Raw genomic sequence first — 23184 nt, forward strand, 5'->3', positions numbered from 1 at the left:
TTCTGTAGTGTTCTGTGTTTGGTATGTAGTGTTCTGTGTTTGTTCTGTAGTGTTCTGTGTTTGGTATGTAGTGTTGTGTTTGGTATGTAGTGTTCTGTGTTTGTTCTGTAGTGTTCTGTGTTTGTTCTCTAGTGTTCTGTGTTTGTTCTGTAGTGTTCTGTGTTTGGTATGTAGTGTTGTGTTTGGTATGTAGTGTTCTGTGTTTGTTCTGTAGTGTTCTGTATTTGTTCTGTAGTGTTCGGTATTTGTTCTGTAGTGTTCTGTGTTTGGTCTGTAATGTTCTGTGTTTGTTCTGTAGTGTTCTGTGTTTGGTATGAAGTGTTCTGTGTTTGTTCTGTAGTGTTCTGTGTTTGTTCTGTAGTGTTCTGTGTTTGTTTTGTATTGTTCTGTGTTTGTTCTGTAGTGTTCTGTGTTTGGTATGTAGTGTTCTGTGTTTGGTCTGTAGTGTTCTGTGTTTGTTCTGTAGTGTTCTGTGTTTGGTATGTAGTGTTCTGTGTTTGGTATGTAGTGTTGTGTTTGGTATGTAGTGTTCTGTGTTTGGTATGTAGTGTTCTGTGTTTGTTCTGTAGTGTTCTGTTTGGTATGTAGTGTTCTGTGTTTGGTATGTAGTGTTGTGTTTGGTATGTAGTGTTCTGTGTTTGTTCTGTAGTGTTCTGTGTTTGGTATGTAGTGTTCTGTGTTTGGTATGTAGTGTTCTGTGTTTGGTATGTAGTGTTCTGTGTTTGTTCTGTGTTTGGACTGTAGTGTTCTGTGTTTGTTCTGTAGTGTTCTGTGTTTGTTCTGTAGTGTTCTGTGTTTGGTATGAAGTGTTCTGTGTTTGTTCTGTAGTGTTCTGTGTTTGTTCTGTAGTGTTCTGTGTTTGTTCTGTAGTGTTCTGTGTTTGGTATGTAGTGTTCTGTGTTTGTTCTGTAGTGTTCTGTGTTTGGTATGTAGTGTTCTGTGTTTGGTATGTAGTGTTCTGTGTTTGGTATGTGGTGTTCTGTGTTTGGTATGTAGTGTTCTGTGTTTGGTATGTAGTGTTCTGTGTTTGGTATGTAGTGTTCTGTGTTTGGTATGTAGTGTTCTGTGTTTGGTATGTAGTGTTCTGTGTTTGGTATGTAGTGTTCTGTGTTTGGTATGTAGTGTTCTGTGTTTGGTATGTAGTGTTCTGTGTTTGGTATGTAGTGTTCTGTGTTTGGTATGTAGTGTTCTGTGTTTGTTCTGTAGTGTTCTGTGTTTGGTATGTAGTGTTCTGTGTTTGGTATGTAGTGTTCTGTGTTTGTTCTGTAGTGTTCTGTGTTTGGTATGTAGTGTTCTGTGTTTGGTATGTAGTGTTCTGTGTTTGGTATGTAGTGTTCTGTGTTTGGTATGTAGTGTTCTGTGTTTGGTATGTGGTGTTCTGTGTTTGGTATGTAGTGTTCTGTGTTTGGTATGTAGTGTTCTGTGTTTGGTATGTAGTGTTCTGTGTTTGGTATGTGGTGTTCTGTGTTTGGTATGTAGTGTTCTGTGTTTGGTATGTAGTGTTCTGTGTTTGGTACGTAGTGTTCTGTGTTTGGTATGTAGTGTTCTGTGTTTGGTATGTAGTGTTCTGTGTTTGGTATGTAGTGTTCTGTGTTTGGTATGTACTGGTAGTGGACGGGAGGTCATGAGTCCAGTCTGGTTCAGGATATTTGATCCTTTTAAATCCCTCAACTCAGGAGGATTGGAATGAATACTGTACATAGTTACTCTAAGATACTGATTCTGGCAGAACCCCCTGCCTTTTATCACTGTGAGGGACTGTGTCTGGTAAGCTACACCTGTTACCCCATGAAGCTGTTCCTGTGTGTTTTGGATGTGTGTGTGAGTGTGTGACACAACGTGTACAGGATGGAGAGGCCTAGCTGTCTGGCTTCTTCAGTGGCCAACTGAATTGAACTGCCATTGAGTCATTGTATCCTTGACGGGGCAGAGCTGCTTGTCCACGCTAATCCTGTTTGACCCAGAAAAAACACACGTGTGTGTGTGTGTGTGTGTGTGTGTGTGTGTGTGTGTGTGTGTGTGTGTGTGTGTGTGTGTGTGTGTGTGTGTGTGTGTGTGTGTGGGCAGCTGTCAGTGAGGTCACTGTGTCAGGCATGGAATGCAGTACAGTATAAATGGAGTGCAGTGTTCTAATCAGTGCCTTGCATGGCGAGCAGAGGCACACTGGACCACAGCAGCAGCCACACAGCCAGCCACACAGTCAGCCACACAGTCAGCCACAGTCAGCCACACAGTCAGCCACACAGTCAGCCACACAGTCAGCCACAGTCAGCCACACAGCCAGCCACACAGCCAGCCACACAGTCAGCCACAGTCAGCCACACAGTCAGCCACACAGTCAGCCACACAGTCAGCCACACAGTCAGCCACAGTCAGCCACACAGTCAGCCACACAGTCAGCCACACAGTCAGCCACAGTCAGCCACACAGCCAGCCACACAGCCAGCCACACAGCCAGCCACACAGTCAGCCACACAGCCAGCCACACAGCCAGCCACACAGCCAGCCACACAGTCAGCCACACAGTCAGCCACACAGCCAGCCACAGTCAGCCACACAGCCAGCCACACAGTCAGCCACAGTCAGCCACAGTCAGCCACACAGCCTTACTATTAACAGCCGTATGGCCCCATGCCCTTATGGCCTCAGTCAGCAATCAGCCCCCCCCCCCAGCCTAACAGAGATATCAATCTGTTCCACCTCAACAAGACACTCTATAAACCTTATCAAAACATACACCTAAATGAACCCAATGTCGGCACACTGAACATGAACCCAATAACGGCACACTGAACATGAACCCAATAACGGCACACTGAACATGAACCCAATAACGGCACAGTGAACATGAACCCAATAACGGCACACTGAACATGAACCCAATAACGGCACAGTGAACATGAACCCAATAACGGCACAGTGAACATGAACCCAATAACGGCACAGTAAACATGAACCCAATAACGGCACACTGAACATGAACCCAATAACGGCACAGTGAACATGAACCCAATAACGGCACAGTAAACATGAACCCAATAACGGCACAGTGAACATGAACCCAATAACGGCACACTGAACATGAACCCAATAACGGCACAGTGAACATGAACCCAATAACGGCACAGTGAACATGAACCCAATAACGGCACAGTGAACATGAACCCAATAAAGGCACTCTGAACATGAACCCAATAACGGCACAGTGAACATGAACCCAATAACGGCACTCTGAACATGAACCCAATAACGGCACAGTGAACATGAACCCAATAACGGCACACTGAACATGAACCCAATAACGGCACAGTGAACATGAACCCAATAACGGCACTCTGAACATGAACCCAATAACGGCACAGTGAACATGAACCCAATAACGGCACACTGAACATGAACCCAATAACGGCACAGTGAACATGAACCCAATAACGGCACACTGAACATGAACCCAATAACGGCACACTGAACATGAACCCAATAACGGCACACTGAACATGAACCCAATAACGGCACACTGAACATGAACCCAATAACGGCACAGTAAACATGAACCCAATAACGGCACACTGAACATGAACCCAATAACGGCACACTGAACATGAACCCAATAACGGCACACTGAACATGAACCCAATAACGGCACACTGAACATGAACCCAATAACGGCACACTGAACATGAACCCAATAACGGCACAGTGAACATGAACCCAATAACGGCACAGTTAACATGAACCCAATAACGGCACACTGAACATGAACCCAATAACGGCACAGTGAACATGAACCCAATAACGGCACAGTGAACATGAACCCAATAACGGCACACTGAACATGAACCCAATAACGGCACACTGAACATGAACCCAATAACGGCACTCTGAACATGAACCCAATAACGGCACACTGAACATGAACCCAATAACGGCACACTGAACATGAACCCAATAACGGCACAGTGAACATGAACCCAATAACGGCACTCTGAACATGAACCCAATAACGGCACACTGAACATGAACCTAATAACGGCACTCTGAACATGAACCCAATAACGGCACACTGAACATGAACCCAATAACGGCACACTGAACATGAACCCAATAACGGCACACTGAACATGAACCCAATAACGGCACACTGAACATGAACCCAATAACGGCACACTGAACATGAACCCAATAACGGCACACTGAACATGAACCCAATAACGGCACACTGAACATGAACCCAATAACGGCACTCTGAACATGAACCCAATAACGGCACAGTGAACATGAACCCAATAACGGCACACTGAACATGAACCCAATAACGGCACAGTGAACATGAACCCAATAACGGCACAGTGAACATGAACCCAATAAAGGCACACTGAACATGAACCCAATAACGGCACACTGAACATGAACCCAATAACGGCACTCTGAACATGAACCCAATAACGGCACAGTGAACATGAACCCAATAAAGGCACACTGAACATGAACCCAATAACGGCACACTGAACATGAACCCAATAACGGCACACTGAACATGAACCCAATAACGGCACACTGAACATGAACCCAATAAAGGCACACTGAACATGAACCCAATAACGGCACACTGAACATGAACCCAATAACCGCACAGTGAACATGAACCCAATAACGGCACACTGAACATGAACCCAATAACGGCACAGTGAACATGAACCCAATAACGGCACAGTGAACATGAACCCAATAACGGCACACTGAACATGAACCCAATAACGGCACACTGAACATGAACCCAATAACGGCACTCTGAACATGAACCCAATAACGGCACTCTGAACATGAACCCAATAACGACACAGTGAACATGAACCCAATAACGGCACAGTGAACATGAACCCAATAACGGCACTCTGAACATGAACCCAATAACGGCACTCTGAACATGAACCCAATAACGGCACACTGAACATGAACCCAATAACGGCACACTGAACATGAACCCAATAACGGCACACTGAACATGAACCCAATAACGGCTCAGTGAACATGAACCCAATAACGGCACACTGAACATGAACCCAATAACGGCACAGTAAACATGAACCCAATAACGGCACACTGAACATGATCCCAATAACGGCACACTGAACATGAACCCAATAACGGCACACTGAACATGAACCCAATAACGGCACAGTGAACATGAACCCAATAACGGCACAGTGAACATGAACCCAATAACGGCACAGTGAACATGAACCCAATAACGGCACACTGAACATGAACCCAATAACGGCACAGTGAACATGAACCCAATAACGGCACACTGAACATGAACCCAATAACGGCACAGTGAACATGAACCCAATAACGGCACAGTGAACATGAACCCAATAACGGCACACTGAACATGAACCCAATAACGGTACAGTGAACATGAACCCAATAACGGCACAGTAAACATGAACCCAATAACGGTACAGTGAACATGAACCCAATAACGGCACAGTAAACATGAACCCAATAATGGCACACTGAACATGAACCCAATAACGGTACAGTGAACATGAACCCAATAACGGCACAGTGAACATGAACCCAATAACGGCACACTGAACATGAACCCAATAACGGCACACTGAACATGAACCCAATAACGGCACACTGAACATGAACCCAATAACGGCACACTGAACATGAACCCAATAACGGCACACTGAACATGAACCCAATAACGGCACACTGAACATGAACCCAATAACGGTACAGTGAACATGAACCCAATAACGGCACTCTGAACATGAACCCAATAACGGCTCAGTGAACATGAACCCAATAACGGCACACTGAACATGAACCCAATAACGGCACACTGAACATGAACCCAATAACGGTACAGTGAACATGAACCCAATAACGGCACAGTAAACATGAACCCAATAACGGCACACTGAACATGAACCCAATAACGGCACAGTGAACATGAACCCAATAACGGCACACTGAACATGAACCCAATAACGGCACACTGAACATGAACCCAATAACGGCACACTGAACATGAACCCAATAACGGCACACTGAACATGAACCCAATAACGGCACACTGAACATGAACCCAATAACGGCACAGTGAACATGAACCCAATAACGGCACTCTGAACATGAACCCAATAACGGCTCAGTGAACATGAACCCAATAACGGCACACTGACCATGAACCCAATAACGGCACACTGAACATGAACCCAATAACGGCACACTGAACATGAACCCAATAACGGCACACTGAACATGAACCCAATAACGGCACAGTGAACATGAACCCAATAACGGCACACTGAACATGAACCCAATAACGGCACACTGAACATGAACCCAATAACGGCACACTGAACATGAACCCAATAACGGCACACTGAACATGAACCCAATAACGGCACACTGAACATGAACCCAATAACGGCACACTGTCTGCCTCTTCATCCTGGTAAATATTCCCACTTAGGGGAATTTAAACTTTAACGTTGAACGTGTTCAACACAAATATGTAAACTGTTGGGAAAGGAACATCATTCCTTATCTCTCAAATTGCAGATTTGGTGTCCTCCCGAGTGGCGCAGCGGTCTAAGACACTGCATCGCAGTGCTATAGGGGTCACTACAGACCCAAGTTTGATCCCAGGCTGTGTTGCAGCCAGCTGCGTCCGGGAGACCCATGAATTGGCCCAGCGTTGTCCGGGTTAGATGAGGGTTTGGCCTGCTGGGAGGTCTTTGTCCCATCGCGCTCTAGCTACTCCTGTGCATCCACGCTGACTTCAGTTGCCAGTTTTACGGTGTTTCCTCCAACACATTGGTGCAGGTGGCTTCCGGGTTAAGCGAGCAGTGCGGCTTGGCAGGGCCGTGTTTCGGAGGACGCATGGCTCTCGACCTTCACCTCTCCCAAGTCCATTTGGGAGTTGCAGCGACGGGACAAGACTGTAACTACTAATTGGGGAGAAAAAGGGGTAAAAATTACCAAAAATATGAATAATTGCAGATTTGGCAGTTGTATTTTGTTTGCTCTCTTTGTCCCTGTCAGCTTTTTATTTTCCAGTGAAGACCCCCTCCCTCCCTCCCTGCCTCCCTCCCTGCCGGCCTCCCTCCCTGCCGGCCTCCCTGCCTTTCTGTCTCCCTCCCTGCCGGTCTCCCTCCCTCCCTGCCTTTCTGCCTCCCTCCCTGCCTTTCTGCCTCCCTCCCTGCCTTTCTGCCTCCCTCCCTGCCGGCCTCCCTGCCTTTCTGTCTCCCTCCCTGCCTTTCTGCCTCCCTCCCTGCCGGCCTCCCTGCCTTTCTGTCTCCCTCCCTGCCTTTCTGCCTCCCTCCCTGCCTTTCTGCCTCCCTCCCTGCCGGCCTCCCTGCCGGCCTGCCTCTCTGTCTGCCTGCCCGTCTTCCTGCCTTCCCCCGTCCCTGCCCTGATTGAGTCTCTGGCCCGACCTCATCCTGCTAAACCGCTGCACTCGTTACTTTAGGACTTTCATGCCAGATTGACTTGTGTTGCTGCTGATATGGTGATTCTGCCTTCTCATCGGAAACAATCTCCTGTTATGATGGATTTTTCTGGGCTGGATTGAGAGGCTTGGCCCTGTGTTCATATTAGTATTGCAGCTGGGAAGCTGGCAATGTTTTCTGACCAATCTCACTCTGTCCTTTCCTCAATACCCCTCCTCTCTCTCTTTCACTCCATCCATCCATCCCTCCTCCCTCTCTTTCACTCCATCCATCCCTCCTCCCTCTCTTTCACTCCATCCATCCCTCCTCTCTCTATGTCACTCCATCCGGCCCTCCTCTCTCTCTGTCACTCCATCCATCCCTCCTCCCTCTCTTTCACTCCATCCATCCCTCCTCTCTCTCTTTCACTCCATCCATCCCTCCTCTCTCTCTTTCACTCCATCCATCCCTCCTCGCTCTCTTTCACTCCATCCATCCCTCCTCTCTCTCTTTCACTCCATCCATCCCTCCTCTCTTTCACTCCATCCATCCCTCCTCTCTCTCTGTCACTCCATCCATCCCTCCTCTCTCTCTTTCACTCCATCCATCCCTCCTCTCTCTCTTTCACTCATCCATCCCTCCTCTCTCTCTTTCACTCCATCCATCCCTCCTCTCTGTCACTCCATCCATCCCTCCTCTCTCTCTGTCACTCCATCCATCCCTCCTCTCTCTCTTTCACTCCATCCATCCCTCCTCTCTCTCTTTCACTCCATCCATCCCTCCTCTATCTTTCACTCCATCCATCCCTCCTCTCCCTCTCTTTCACTCCATCCATCCCTCCTCCCTCTCTTTCACTCCATCCATCCCTCCTCTCTCTCTTTCACTCCATCCAGCCCTCCTCTCTCTCTGTCACTCCATCCATCCCTCCTCTCTCTCTTTCACTCCATCCATCCCTCCTCTCTTTCACTCCATCCATCCCTCCTCTCTCTCTTTCACTCCATCCATCCCTCCTCTCTCTCTTTCACTCCATCCATCCCTCCTCTCTCTCTTTCACTCCATCCATCCCTCCTCCCTCTCTTTCACTCCATCCATCCCTCCTCTCTCTCTTTCACTCCATCCATCCCTCCTCTCTCTCTTTCACTCCATCCATCCCTCCTCCCTCTCTTTCACTCCATCCATCCCTCCTCTCTCTCTTTCACTCCATCCATCCCTCCTCCCTCTCTTTCACTCCATCCATCCCTCCTCTCTCTCTTTCACTCCATCCATCCCTCCTCCCTCTCTTTCACTCCATCCATCCCTCCTCTCTCTCTTTCACTCCATCCATCCCTCCTCTCTCTCTTTCACTCCACCCATCCCTCCTCTCTCTCTTTCACTCCATCCATCCCTCCTCTCTTTCACTCCATCCATCCCTCCTCTCTCTCTGTCACTCCATCCATCCCTCCTCTCTCTGTCACTCCATCCAGCCCTCCTCTCTCTCTGTCACTCCATCCATCCCTCCTCTCTCTCTCTTTCACTCCATCCATCCCTCCTCCCTCTCTTTCACTCCATCCATCCCTTCTCCCTCTCTTTCACTCCATCCATCCCTCCTCTCTCTCTGTCACTCCATCCATCCCTCCTCTCTCTCTTTCACTCATCCATCCCTCCTCTCTCTCTGTCACTCCATCCATCCCTCCTCCCTCTCTTTCACTCCACCCATCCCTCCTCTCTCTCTTTCACTCCATCCATCCCTCCTCCCTCTCTTTCACTCCATCCATCCCTCCTCTCTCTCTGTCACTCCATCCATCCCTCCTCCCTCTCTTTCACTCCATCCATCCCTCCTCTCTCTCTTTCACTCATCCATCCCTCCTCTCTCTCTGTCACTCCATCCATCCCTCCTCCCTCTCTTTCACTCCATCCATCCCTCCTCTCTCTCTTTCACTCCATCCAGCCCTCCTCTCTCTCTGTCACTCCATCCATCCCTCCTCTCTCTCTTTCACTCATCCATCCCTCCTCTCTTTCACTCCATCCATCCCTCCTCTCTCTCTATCACTCCATCCAGCCCTCCTCTCTCTCTGTCACTCCATCCATCCTTCCTTCACTCCAGAAGCCTGTATGATGCCACCAGAGTAGTGTGAGGTGAACATGATTTGAACTATTTGTTCACTCTCTGTAGGCCTTGTAGAATCATTCCTATCTTGTTGAAGTATCTGGCTTAACATGTTCTCATCTGCCAAAGGGCTTGGCAGTATAACGTATTTGACTATATACCTGTATTGATGCATGGACAAGTTTGGGTTTTTACTTTATCTTCTATAATGGTAGTTCATGTTTGTTTTTTTAAATGTGATATGCTACTCTGCCTTGTGTACCGTCCATTTTTATAGTTTACTCCGCAACCTGAGTTGTCTGTCTCCGCTCCCTCTCTCTCACGCCATGCCGTTTTCCACACAGACCTAGCCCCGCCCCCTGTCACACAAGGAGCAGAGTTATTAATTGAGCAAATGGAGCAGCTGCACCCCCACTTTCAAAATAGGGGTGCACCCCCCACTTTTTACCAGAGAATTATCATGATCCGTTGGGTCATTTGTCATTGTCTGTATTAAAATAGATATGTCCAATTTAGATATGATATAATTAACAGATTGCATTTTGCACCCTCTCCCCCGTCGCCTCAAGATGAATGGTTTTGACCACTTGAAAGTTTTGCTTTGCTCCGTGCGTCACCGTTTTGGTACAGTGCATTTACAAAGCACTAGCTGCAACACTGGTCTTTAAAATGACAAGGCCCCTGCAAAAGAAAACGGTTTATCTATTCTGCTGTTGTTACATTTGTATGGTTGTTTCATGTCTGATGCACTCAGGGTGTGTTGTTCCATATCATTTGAGCAGTGTACACCAGGACACCCTGCCTGTTAGAACCAGGATGAGCACGGGCATGTCTGATTAGGCTTCACTGTAAGGCAGACTCTGACTCTGAGGAGCCTTCCATCAGCCTGACAAAGTTTGCACCTTTGCAGTAGGCCTAATATTATATGATTAAATCTGTAAAATACATTTTGATCCCTGTCATGTGTGCTCCCTCTCCGGCCTCTAGGTCATCAGGCTGCTCGTTATGGAGCACACCTGCCACCATCGTTACGCACACCTGCGCGTCATCAGACTCACCTGGACTCCATCACCTCCTTGGTTGCCTGCCCTATATATGTCCCTCCCTTTGGTTCCTTCCCCAGGCGTTAGTGTTTCTGTTGCTGTGTCATGTCTGTGCGTTGTTCGTGTTTCTTGTTTTGTTTTATGTTGTGTTTATTTATTAAAACACTCACTCCCTGGACTTGATACCCGATTCTCAGCACACATCGTTACAATCCCCAAGCTGTTTACAGGCATTTAACACCATTCTGCATTTTTTACCATCTATTTTCCCAACATCAATCGGTTAAATCACATTGAAATGTTTTCATTCAGTCACAGAAGTAACAGTCCTAGCTGAGCTTCATATGCGAGCACATCAGAGGCCACTTCACAGTTACAATGTAGCCAAGCTGTGTTTGTATGCACCTATGCGCAAAATAAAAAAGCACAGGATATTTCTATGTCGATAAAACAGCTCTGCTTGGCTTGGTAAGTAGGCCTAATATCGACCAAATAAGCAATTTCTACCCTCGTTGCATCAAATATGTGTGCTGATGAGACAAGTTCATTTGAAATATTTTCATGGTGCCAGCACTACAAACAATGGTGCTCAAAAAAGTCCATGTTGGAGGAAAATCAGAACACTCAAGTAGTGTGCCTGCTGAGACTACACAGCTCTTATTCCTCATAATAAAAATGATTGGAAAATAATTTATAGTAGCCTAGTCATGTAACTGCAGATTTGCAGATTTGTTCAAATGTATTTTCTCTCATCTTAAAAAGGCAAGATACTCTAGGTAGTTCATGTTCAACTTGATTGTCCCAAAGGGCAATTGGTTTTGAAGCAAAGGAGCATAAAAAAACAACATTGAACGTATAAACTCCACATGGATGACAATGACACACAGGTCTAGTGAATACAATGAGCTAGCTAGTACATCAAGTCATAGGGCTGACAGCCATCAATATAAACAGTAGTCCTGCTAGTGATCGACATTAGCAGATAACTGCAGTGCTTTTCTTTGTGGTAGGCTACAGTAGAATGATTTTTGTATGAAATGTGTGGTTTTAAGAACCAAAATGCAATTACAGTATGTATGCAGTGCTGTTCTTTGTTTCTATTCATCAAATTAGGCCTACACAATAACAAAATATGCAGGATGTATATGAGTAGCTCGACATTTTGTTGTTGTTGTATGACGTTGCTAGGATTGGTAGGGTTTCATACCTGTCAATTAGTTATTGGGGGTGGGATTTTCAGAGAAGGGAGTAGATTAGTAATCTAGCCATTAAAACACTTTTTCAATATAATATATTCAGGCAAAACCTAAGAAAATAGTTGTGTTCTGTTCATAAATGTGGTTTACAAGATGTTGATTTCAATAATGCTGTTTCCACTTTCCACTTTGCTTCTTAATATACATCCACAAATGTTCTATAATAATTATACTTCTTAATATACATCCACAAATGTTCTATAATAATTATACTTCTTAATATACATCCACAACCGTTCTATAATGATTACACTTCTTAATATACATCCACAACCGTTCTATAATGATTACACTTCTTAATATACATCCACAACCGTTCTATAATGATTACACTTCTTAATATACATCCACAACCGTTCTATAATGATTACACTTCTTAATATACATCCACAACCGTTCTATAATGATTACACTTCTTAATATACATCCACAACCGTTCTATAATGATTACACTTCTTAATATACATCCACAAATGTTCTATAATAATTATACTTCTTAATATACATCCACAAATGTTCTATAATAATTATACTTCTTAATATACATCCACAAATGTTCTATAATGATTATACTTCTTAATATACATCCACAAATGTTCTATAATGATTATACTTCTTAATATACATCCACAACCGTTCTATAATGATTACACTTCTTAATATACATCCACAACCGATCTATAATGATTATACTTGTTAATATACATCCACAAATATTCTATAATAATTATACTTCTTAATATACATCCACAAATGTTCTATAATAATTATACTTCTTAATATACATCCACAACCGTTCTATAATGATTACACTTTGTGTTTCTTACTGTCTCCAAACAGCTAGTTTGTATTTTTTTAGCAAGTTGTGGCTAAATTGTGTTAGCTGCTAATCGCTAGTTAGCTGGCTAGCTAGCTAGATCAAAAATGTACTGAGTCAGTGCAAACATAGTTAGCTAAGACAGCTGTTTGTGGAACAGTATCTTCTTAATCATAGCGGGAAAAAAGGCAAAGCATGAATATGTTAGCTACATGAAATAGCTAAGAGAAAACATTTGAATGTAGCCAAAGATTATAGGGCCCCCTAGGAAACACTGACCAAAACTTTGGTCCTATCCTGTCACAATAACTCCTCCCTGGCCTTTTCATTAGTTGTCATGTCAAACAGCACTGTATTCAAATGGCCCGCTATTATATTCTAACAATAGCATTTGAATAATCCTTATATTTCCATGATTCTAACAGTTCACTAAGGTGTTTTAATATAAATCGCAAGTCAAATTGCAATTGGAATATTTGGTTAAAAATAAGGCCTAGACGTTTTACTCTTATCGTGCAGCCCTACGTGGCAGTCTGGAAATGATCTCAACTGAGTGCAGGAAATGCAAAAATGTATGAAAATGCTGAAAATAATTTTAGCTTGAAGTTTCATTGAACAGTATAAAACAATCAGAATGGGGGAAAGCCCCATTGAAATCACTCAGAATGTATGTTGTGCACTACTCATAATGAACATGTATTATTCAAAAACATAAAATACTGTCATACCATCAAAAGTATGAAAAATATTGTGATATTATACTTTGACCATATCGCCAGGACCTATTCTGCCATAGATTCAGTTGGTAGAGCATGGTGCTTGCAACGCCAGCATGGTGTGTGCAACGCCAGGGTTGTGGGTTCGATTCCCACGGGGGCCAGTACAAAAAAAAAAAAAACAATGCATGAAATGAAATGTATGCATTCACTACTGTAAGTCGCTCTGGATAAGAGCGTCTGCTAAATGACTAAAATGTAAATGTAAATGTAACCTCATTTCGGAATATGTATGTGAGAGGGTCAGAGTGTTGACTTGAGTGCACCTTTACCCTACACCTCCATGTACATCTATGTTAGTGCATCTATGTTAGTACATCCTGTTAGAGAAACAGACTGTATGTATATGTTTCACTGAATACACAAAGCTGTAGCCTTATTGTTTATACTGTTGCTTGGGAGTGCATACTGTATGCGTGTGCATACATACGTGTGTTTGCATATCTGTGAAGCATCGATAGACAGAACAGGATGGATAGACGTCTATGCTATATGTAACTCATCAGGCAGGCAATAAAATCAGTTTTAAAAACAGATAAAACAACACCTCAAGGAACAACGTGGACTGTGAAGAGACACACACACTATTTTTAATATTATTCATTTCTTTATTTTTCTTTATTTTCTGTTTCTTGTTCTTTTTTAAATTGGCCGTATGGTTTTTTAGTCATAGTGTTCTTAGTGTACATTTGTGCTGCTGTTCCTGCCCATTAGTATGGAGTATTTTGTCATGTTCTATGTTTTGTGTGGACCCCAGGAAGAATATCTGCTGCTTCTTCAATAGCTAATGGGGATCCAAATAAAATCATAGAAATGATAAATCATATGCGGTGTGTTACTGCTGTTGCCTGTGGCTTGCCTCTCTCACACAGACTCCGATGTGACCTCCATGTTAAAGATGCAGTGTGTATAAATTTGCTTAAGTATGAGGCCCCAGTTTTGTGGCCGGTGCTGTAATTGATATGCCACAAGCAATAAATCAGTGTTGGCGCTGTGGCTCAGGGGCCATTATCCGAGAAGGCAGGTTGAGCCGAGCCCAGCCGAGCCGTCCGTCCGTCCACAACATAACCTGCCTCAGTCTTCCTCTGCTAACCACTCTGCTCTGCTCTCTGCAGCCAAACCCATTCATTCATTTATTCTGCCTTGCATTTCCTCTGCCATGGACAGCCCTGTGAGTTCAGGTGCATTTCTGACTGACTGGCTGGCTGGCTGACTAAATAACTGACTGACTGGCTGACTGACTGGCTGACTGACTGGCTAAGAGCAGCCATCATCAACATCCTTCGTCTCTCGGGGATGGAAAAGGAATTGTTTTGCCATAAAGAGTAACGACCACTCAGTTCCTATGCTGTTTTCTCCTTTTCCATCCCTCTTCCACTCGACCTCTCTCTTCCGTCCTTTCTTCTATCTCTGTCTCTCATCCAGACCCTCTTGTTTCTCTTAAAACATCTTAATAGTAACATTCCTGTTGTTAATCTAATTCATATTCTAGCTAGCTGATCTCTGTGCGAGACATGAAACAGTTGCTTTTCACTCAATGTTTTCCAGTTGTTTTTTGTCCCAATTCAGTTAAAGCACTGACATATTCAGTTTTCAGATTCAATCACGGTTCAGGGACAATGTCAAATTAGTTTAAGTGTGGCATTTTCATTGTTTATTTTTTTGTCACAGTGACAGAATGTTGTCATATTTGTGCACCTGATAGATTGACCTGTGATATTATATAATATCATTTTCATGTCTCCATTTACAGAGAAATATCTCAGACTAGTGCACTCGAACCATTGCCTCTGTGTGTCGAGTCACAGATCTGTGATTATAATGGGTACGCATTCATGCTTGTGTGTGTGAATATGAGTGTATGCGTGTGTGATCTGAAGCCTTTCATTGCTCTAATTTACATCAGAGAGTGTGGCATGGCGTGGTGAATGAGTTGAGAGTTGAGACCATGGTGGGTTTTGTGACTCAAACACCAACGGCAGCCATCACACAGCGTGCCCATTGTCTTGATGGGCTGAAGAACAGTGGGTTCATATAGCAGATCATGATGGCTGATGTAAGACAGGGACTGGGAGTTGAAAGCAGTCATTAACTGTCTGGGCCTGGAGTGTGAGAGAGAGGCTGAAGGATGAAAGAGAGGGTTGAGAGAGAGGGAACGTAACGGGGTCTCCTAAAGCAGCCCCTTGAGGTCTGAGTGGTGCGGTCAACCTCTTTGTTTTGTAGCTAAGCTACTGGTCATTTAACAAAGTTACTGGAATTAATGTAGGTAATTAAAAGATCATTTATGGCAATCTATGGTAACTTTGGTAATTTATACTTGAATAACTTAAAAAATATATATATTCATATATATTATTCATTTATTATATCTGTGTTCATATTGTGCATGAGGTTCTAGTGGATAGACGATATGGTTCAAGAGAAAATAGTTAACTTCATGAAAAAAGCAACTAATCAGCAATGGCATTGCTTCTATCAAGTGGGCAACTCTTCCAACTACAGTATTCACTCTTCTCACAACTGCCACCAGTTGGGCACCAAAACATTTACAACAAAGACATATTGACATAGTAAAATAAATAAAAGTGTATAAAAAAATAATAAGGATATTTAATGCGGGAAACCTCATATTAAACATCAATGGTATTCTTTAAGTTGATGGTTTATATTTAAGATAATGTTTTACAGTTTTGTCATTCTATTTTATATTGTAAAATCTTCATATTTTATTATTTGATATATTTTACATCCGATAAGGCTACAGAGGGCCAGAGATAATTACAGACACCTGTGAAAATCTGAAGTACCCAAAAAGGCCACTAGTCATGTGATAAAATTAAAAAAAACATGAAAGTTACCAGAATTCTGGTAGTTTACTGGAAAACTTCAAGTTACCAGTAATATACTCTCCCTTTGCAACCCTAGTTCTTCATTTCCAATGTAATATTTCATTTCTCATCCTGATCCTATTATAGTGTTAGCTTCATCTATTACACAGTAGCGCAATAGAAAACATGAACGTGTATTCTTACAAAGTCGGCCCCCTCTATATTCAGGCCATACTGACAGCACTGAGAATTCTCTATGTTTGAGTATAAAGGCACTTTACCTTTACCTAAGTCATTCTTTATAGTGATTGGGTGAACTTTCCTATCCCAGTAGCCAGTAGTGGATGTCTTTCTAGCTGTATTTTGCAATTGCTGTGTCCGCCTGCTCCAGTGCTGCAGGTGATGATGATGATGAAGTCAGTGTGTGTAGAATAGAAATGAGGACACACCATGGTCTGTCAAATTCAATCAAAGTTTATTGGTCACGTGCACGCGGTACAGTGAAATGCTTAATGCTTAATGTAGCCTAATGCTCTGTGTTGAGTTAGTGATAGCTCTGACTGGCAGCCTGACATGCTCATTAAATGTTGTATAGGATTCCCCTTAAAGCCCTACTGTAATTAATGAATGTTTATGTGTTATGACTAGTTTTTGCCCTCACCGCTCTGCGTGGCTGGCAGAGCTTTTAAAACCCTAGCCAATCGATATGGAGAGAGCGTTCCCTGGTCCTGTCTCCTAATGTGGTTTTTTTCCTTCTGTTCGCAGGGCTGGCGGCCGAGGCTCTGGGGACGATGTTATAGACGACAGAGCAGAGACACAGAGCCCAGAGGACGCCAGGCCAGAGCTACACCACCGTCCCTTCCTTCCTTCAGCCTGGTGTAGGACAGCCACAGCTTCAGTAGAGGAAGAAGAACACACACACACTCAGGAACCTCTCCTCACCTACCAAAGCCCAACATGATCTGCCACCCCACCCCAGCCCTGGGAGGCCCTCTCCTACCCTTCCTCCTCCTGTTGTCGGGAGTGTTAGCCACCATTCCCAGCGACCTCAGGACATTCTCCCCTCCAGAGGGGGGGCTCACACACCTGGTGGTCCACAACAAGACAGGTGAGGTGTACCTGGGAGCCGTCAACTGGATCTTCAAGCTGTCCAGCAACCTGACCAAGCTCCGCAACCACGTGACAGGCCCTGTGGTGGACAATGAGAAGTGTTACCCCCCTCCCGGTGTCCAGTCCTGCCCTCATGAACTGGCCCAGACCAGTAACGTCAACAAGCTGCTGCTGCTGGACTACGGTCAGAACCGCCTGATCGCCTGTGGCAGCACCTCCCAAGGCATCTGCCAGTTCCTTCGGTTGGACGACCTGTTCAAGCTGGGCGAGCCGCACCACCGTAAGGAGCACTACCTGTCCAGCGTGGCCGAGGCTGGCACCATGTCTGGGGTAGTCATCGGTGGAGACGCGGCCGGGGGCGGGGGAGGGGCTGGCAAGCTGTTTGTGGGCACACCCATCGACGGCAAGTCAGAGTACTTCCCCACGCTCTCCAGCCGCAAGCTGATGGCCAACGAGGAGAATGCCGACATGTTCAGCTTCGTCTATCAGGACGAGTTTGTCTCCTCGCAGCTCAAGATCCCCTCGGACACGCTTTCCAAGTTCCCCGCCTTCGACATCTACTACATCTATGGCTTCAGCAGCGAACAGTTTGTCTACTATCTGACCCTGCAGCTGGATACCCAGCTCACCTCGCCCGACGCTAGCGGGGAGCAGTTCTTCACCTCTAAGATCGTCCGTCTCTGCGTGGACGACCCCAAGTTCTACTCTTACGTGGAGTTCCCCATCGGCTGCACCAAGGACGGGGTGGAGTACCGCCTGGTGCAGGACGCCTACCTCAGCCGACCCGGGACCAAGCTGGCGCGCTCGCTGGGCATCTCAGAGCAGGAGGAGGTGCTGTTCACGGTGTTCGCCCAGGGCCAGAAGAACCGGGCCAAGCCCCCCAAGGAATCAGCCCTGTGCCTGTTCACCCTGCGCCGCATCAAGGAGAAGATCAAGGAGCGTATCCAGTCCTGCTACAGAGGAGAGGGGAAACTGTCATTGCCCTGGCTGCTCAACAAGGAACTAGCCTGCATCAACTCAGTACGTCCAACTTTCACTGTGTGTGAATGAATGATAGTTATTGTGATGATGAAGTGGGTGTATCTTGGTAAAGCACCTCTTTCTGGGTGATGCTTCCGTTTCTATCTTCCTAAATCCAGTGTGTGTGAGAGAGAGGCTCCTTCTGGTCTGTCCCTGGGGACTGGAGCATATGTGCTGCAGGCAGGGAGGTGGAGGGTAGGGAGTAGAGAGTAGAGAGAGCAGACATTCAGCCCTCCTGAGAGCTGCCGTCTGTGGGGGCCTACTCATCCCAGCTAGATCTCAATTAGACACACTCACTGACTCACACATCCACAACACTGGAGTTAGAACTCTATCCAAATAACTCAAGTCAATCAACTGAGTCACAGCGGAAGCAGCTAACCTCATAGGCCTTTTCAGATCGCAGACATATCTGTGGAGATGTCTGTTTTTTTTCTTCCTCTGACCCTCCCTCTATCCGCCCTTTCCTCCCCCTCTCTCTCTCCTTTCCCAGCATCCCACTCTATCCTCTCTCTCCTCCTGTCTCTTTATGGATGCGAATGCAGCCCTCTCCCCTGTCCACCTTAGCTGTGTGTTGCCACATCATTAGGCCGGCGTGTGGGATGTGCGGGCCGTCACTCTGTTTGCTGGGAGTCTTCCAGTTCTTCTGGCTCTAATTGATTTATATAGTCCTGAGGCTGTCGTCTGTGGCCTAGCATGTCACCCCTGTCCCCACGGGACTCCTGGCCTGGAGGCTGCAGGCTGGGGTTGGACCGGGGCTGGGGCAGAGGGAAGGTCGGCACAGGGAGGGGGAGTGTGAGCATGCATGTTTGATGCCCTAATCACCCAGGCTAGGCATAAAGGCAGGCTCTCCTCCTCTCACAGGCCAGGGGAAATACACAGAACACAGGAATCTCCTGAGGGCTCCCGTGGCTTGAACATCTATTGAACATGGGTCACTTTGATAATGTTTACATATAGAACACATCATTCATTATATGTACAGTATAAATACAGTATACATTATTTTTCCAGTCTATGACATTGCTCGTTCTGATATTTCTTAATTTCTTAATTTTTATTATATGTCTATTTTTTATAGATAGAAGTATTTTTCTAAAGCAGGGTTTAACAGTGCCTTGAAGCAGCTCTCGTCTCCCTGGGCCTGGCTCTGTGTCGTGGACATGGGTGGGGTATTCTCTCTCTGTATCTTTCTTTTTCTCTCTCGCTCTCTCTCTCTCTCTCTCTCCCTCCCCCACCCCCTCTCTTTCTCCCTCTCTCTCTCTAGCCTACCACGGCTGTGGAGAGGAGAAGAGAGCGGAGTAGTGGGGGCGTCTTCTCTCTGTGATTGGTGCTTGGCAGACAGTGAGCAGGCAGCTCTCTAGCGTGTATTAATGGTAATAACCGTGGCTATTCTAATGGCAGGCCGGGGGCAATCTACTGAGGTAACGACGGCAGCATGCCTGACTGGCGCAGATGAAAGGATTACGCTCCCTCCCTTTCTCCCTCCCTCCGACGAGGCTCCTCCATCGACACACACACTGCCGACGTCCCTTCGTCCAGCTCGTACATTATTCACCTGGACTGCGTCTGAAATGGCACCCTATTTCCTTTGATGTGCATAAGTAGTGGTCAAAAGTAGTGCACTATGTAAGGAATAGGTTGCAATTTAAGAGGTAGCCCTGTCCTCACCTTCTGTCATTCAATTGTGCTCGATAACAATCCCCCTCAAATCAGAAGCCCCTCGGCCTCACTAACACCACGTACACGCAATTCATGTCACCTTCTTTCCGAAACCACAGTGACTTAAAGCATGCACAGGATGCGCCAACACAGCGCTGGAATATCTATTGGAACAAATGCAATAGAAACAGGGACAGATGGAGAGAGGGAGACAGGGTGAGAGGGAGGGAGAGGGAGAGAGGGGGAGAGAGAGAGATGCACACAGAGGCATATGACAGACAGACAGGCAGGCAGACAGGCAGGCAGGCAGGCAGGCAGGCAGGCAGGCAGGCAGGCAGACAGACAGACAGACAGACAGACAGACAGACAGACAGACAGACAGACAGACAGACAGACAGACAGACAGACAGACAGACAGACAGACAGGCAGGCAGACAGACAGACAGGCAGGCAGGCAGAGTAAGGCTGGTCAGACAGGCAGACAGGCAGGCAGGCAGGCAGAGCAAGGCTGGTCAGACAGGCAGACAGACAGGCAGGCAGGCAGGCAGACAGACAGGCAGGCAGGCAGAGTAAGGCTGGTCAGAGTAAGGCTGGTCAGAGTAAGGCAGACAGAGTAAGGCTGGTCAGACTGTACACTTGATGTCTCTCTTCTGCCCACCATGACTGAGTCACTATATACGACTATGCATGATATGTAAATGAGATACAGTACATGATTGTCCTTTATTACCATCTGCTCTGGTGCTTGTGATTGATCAAGGGTGTGTCATGGGGATATAACGATGATTTTATACAGCCAGACAGCCTCTCCAGGTCGTTAGCATGACCTTGGACTGTATTACTGTATTGATGATCAGAGCTCAGAGATGATTTTACACAAAGACATTTACACCCATAATGAGGGTCTTGACCACCATTTTAACTATCTGTCATGGATTCCGACATGTTTTGTCACTTCCAGTTGGAACATATCGCTGATAGATTCATAATGAAGTCAGCTGAGAGAAGCTGCAGTTCAAGCACACAGTTTCAGCCTGTAGATCAGTACACTGACAGACAGATGACTGGAGTGTTAGGTTGCTGCCTGCTTGTCATGCGCTGTAATGACAGCCGTAATATTGTCTCTACTAATGACAGCCTGATATGGGCATCATGGCCGTCGCCATCTTGAAGGGAGCTATTCCAAAATGGCCCCAAGTGGCCGGCTGCTGATTTTATTAGCTCACTCAAACTCCTCCTCCTTTTTAGTTTACAGCCAGTCCATTGTAATGAAGTACTTAAAGTCCGAAAGTTACGGGTCACCTTTCTTGCCAGCTGCGGGCTCATTTGCAAAGCTGTGTATTGTGTCCATAAAGACAACAGTTTTAGCATTGCTAATGAGCCTTTCAGCATGTCCTCAAAATACATAAAATAGCAAAATAGCAGTGGCAATGAACTCACCAGAGCCACCACCAGTAAAGCCTGCATTCTTTGGTGGTGTGTGGAGCTGTGTCACGTCTTCTAGGGCTGTGAAGGAGAAGCATTGGGATGCATAACAGCATTCCTTTGCTCTGTGTATAAACAAGACTCCCACCAAATGTGTGTTCATTGTCTGGGCCACTGAAGTATAGTAAGAACTGGAGACTGCGTTCAACATGTCTGGCCGTTGTTTTCAAGGTAATCTACTCACGTTCACACACGCCGATTCATGAACCGTCTATATCCGGGTTGGATCCTGTTTATACGGACCAACATCACGTGCGCACCAGCACTTAGTGAGCACAGGGAGCAGCGCGTGCAGCGACGACGCCATCACGTCATCAGAAAACATGGCAGACATTGGATGAATATAAAATGTTGATATCTTCGAGTGTAGGACAGCCACAGGTGAGTGATGGAGAAAGAATCTGCCCCAGTGACAAATTATTTGAATAATTGAATGGATGTTTTGTGCACAAAGGTGATGATTAAAGTGTCTTATAAGAAATGTTGTACTCTGACTTCTCTATGTGGCCGTCTATAGAAACTGTCTTTCTGGGCCAGGTGGCAGTTAAACTGCAGTACCGAAGCAAAACTGTAGGAGCAGTCGAAACCGTACTTCTAGAACGAAACCCTGGCCCCTTGGTCTGGGCCAGGGAGAACATTTGAGGGAAAATAGCATCCAATAAGAAACAGAGAAGGGATGAGAGAAAGCCCAGGCCCATTCCTCTCTCCTCACACTGACTGCATAGTTGTGTTTATTATTATGTATCAACGCTGATCACTTTGGTCGGGGATTGCAGGGCGGATGACTTGTTATTCTCTTTGACACTGTCTGATGGTTCAAAGACTTTCCTCTGTGCCAAAGCTGCTCTACTGTTTTCAGGTCTATTGTCTCGCCCTAAACCTCATCATGGTTGGTATTTCTCCAGTGCATCCCACATCCCCCATGGCATGGGTAGTGTTAGAACGTTTCAAGACCATATGCTCACTGGTTATACAGTGCCTTCAGAAAGTATTCACACCCCTTGACTTTTTCAAAATTGTGTTGTTACAGCCTGAATTTAAAATGGATTTAATTGAGTTGTTTTGTCACTGGCCTACACATAATACCCCATATTGTCAAAAGAGGAAATATGTTTTTCAACATTTTTACTAATTAATAAAAAATGAAAAGCTGAAATATCTTGAGTCTATAAATATTCAACCCCTTTGTTATGTCAAGCCTAACTAAGTTCAGGAGGAAAAATGTGTTAACAAGTCACATAAGTTGCATGGACTCAGTCTGTGTGCAATAATAGTGTTTAACATGATTTTTGAATGACTACCTCCTCTCTGTACCACACACATACAATTATCTGTAAGGTCCCTCGGTTGAGCAGTGAATTTCAAACATCGATTCAACCACAAAGACCAGGGACGTTTTCCAATGCCTCGAAAAGAAGGGCACCTATTGGTAGATGGGGTGAAAGAAAAGCAGACATTCAATATCCCTTTGAGCGTGGTGAAGTTATTAATGACACTTTTGATGGTGCATCAATACACCCAGTCATTACAAAGATACAGGCGTACATCCTCACTCTGGTCAGGGATTTCACCATGAGGCCAATTGTGACTTTAAAACAGTTACGGAGTTTTGGCTGTGATAGGAGAAAACAGAGGATGACTCAACAACAT

The 23184-nt window shown here is 45.4% G+C and overlaps 1 protein-coding gene across 1 annotated transcript in view; it reads left to right on the top strand.

The window, feature by feature from the left end:
* LOC115168873 (plexin-A1-like) overlaps window positions 1-23184 on the top strand; it is an 85990-nt gene that overhangs the window by 23538 nt on the left and 39268 nt on the right. The window contains exon 2 of the mRNA XM_029724400.1: window positions 17023-18387. Within this exon, the coding sequence (XP_029580260.1) occupies window positions 17215-18387 (1173 nt within the window). The 5' untranslated portion in view covers window positions 17023-17214. The remainder of the gene's footprint in view (window positions 1-17022; window positions 18388-23184) is intronic.

The sequence above is a fragment of the Salmo trutta genome, chromosome 30 (genome assembly GCF_901001165.1).
Source record: "Salmo trutta chromosome 30, fSalTru1.1, whole genome shotgun sequence".
In the NCBI taxonomy this organism is placed as follows: domain Eukaryota; kingdom Metazoa; phylum Chordata; class Actinopteri; order Salmoniformes; family Salmonidae; genus Salmo; species Salmo trutta.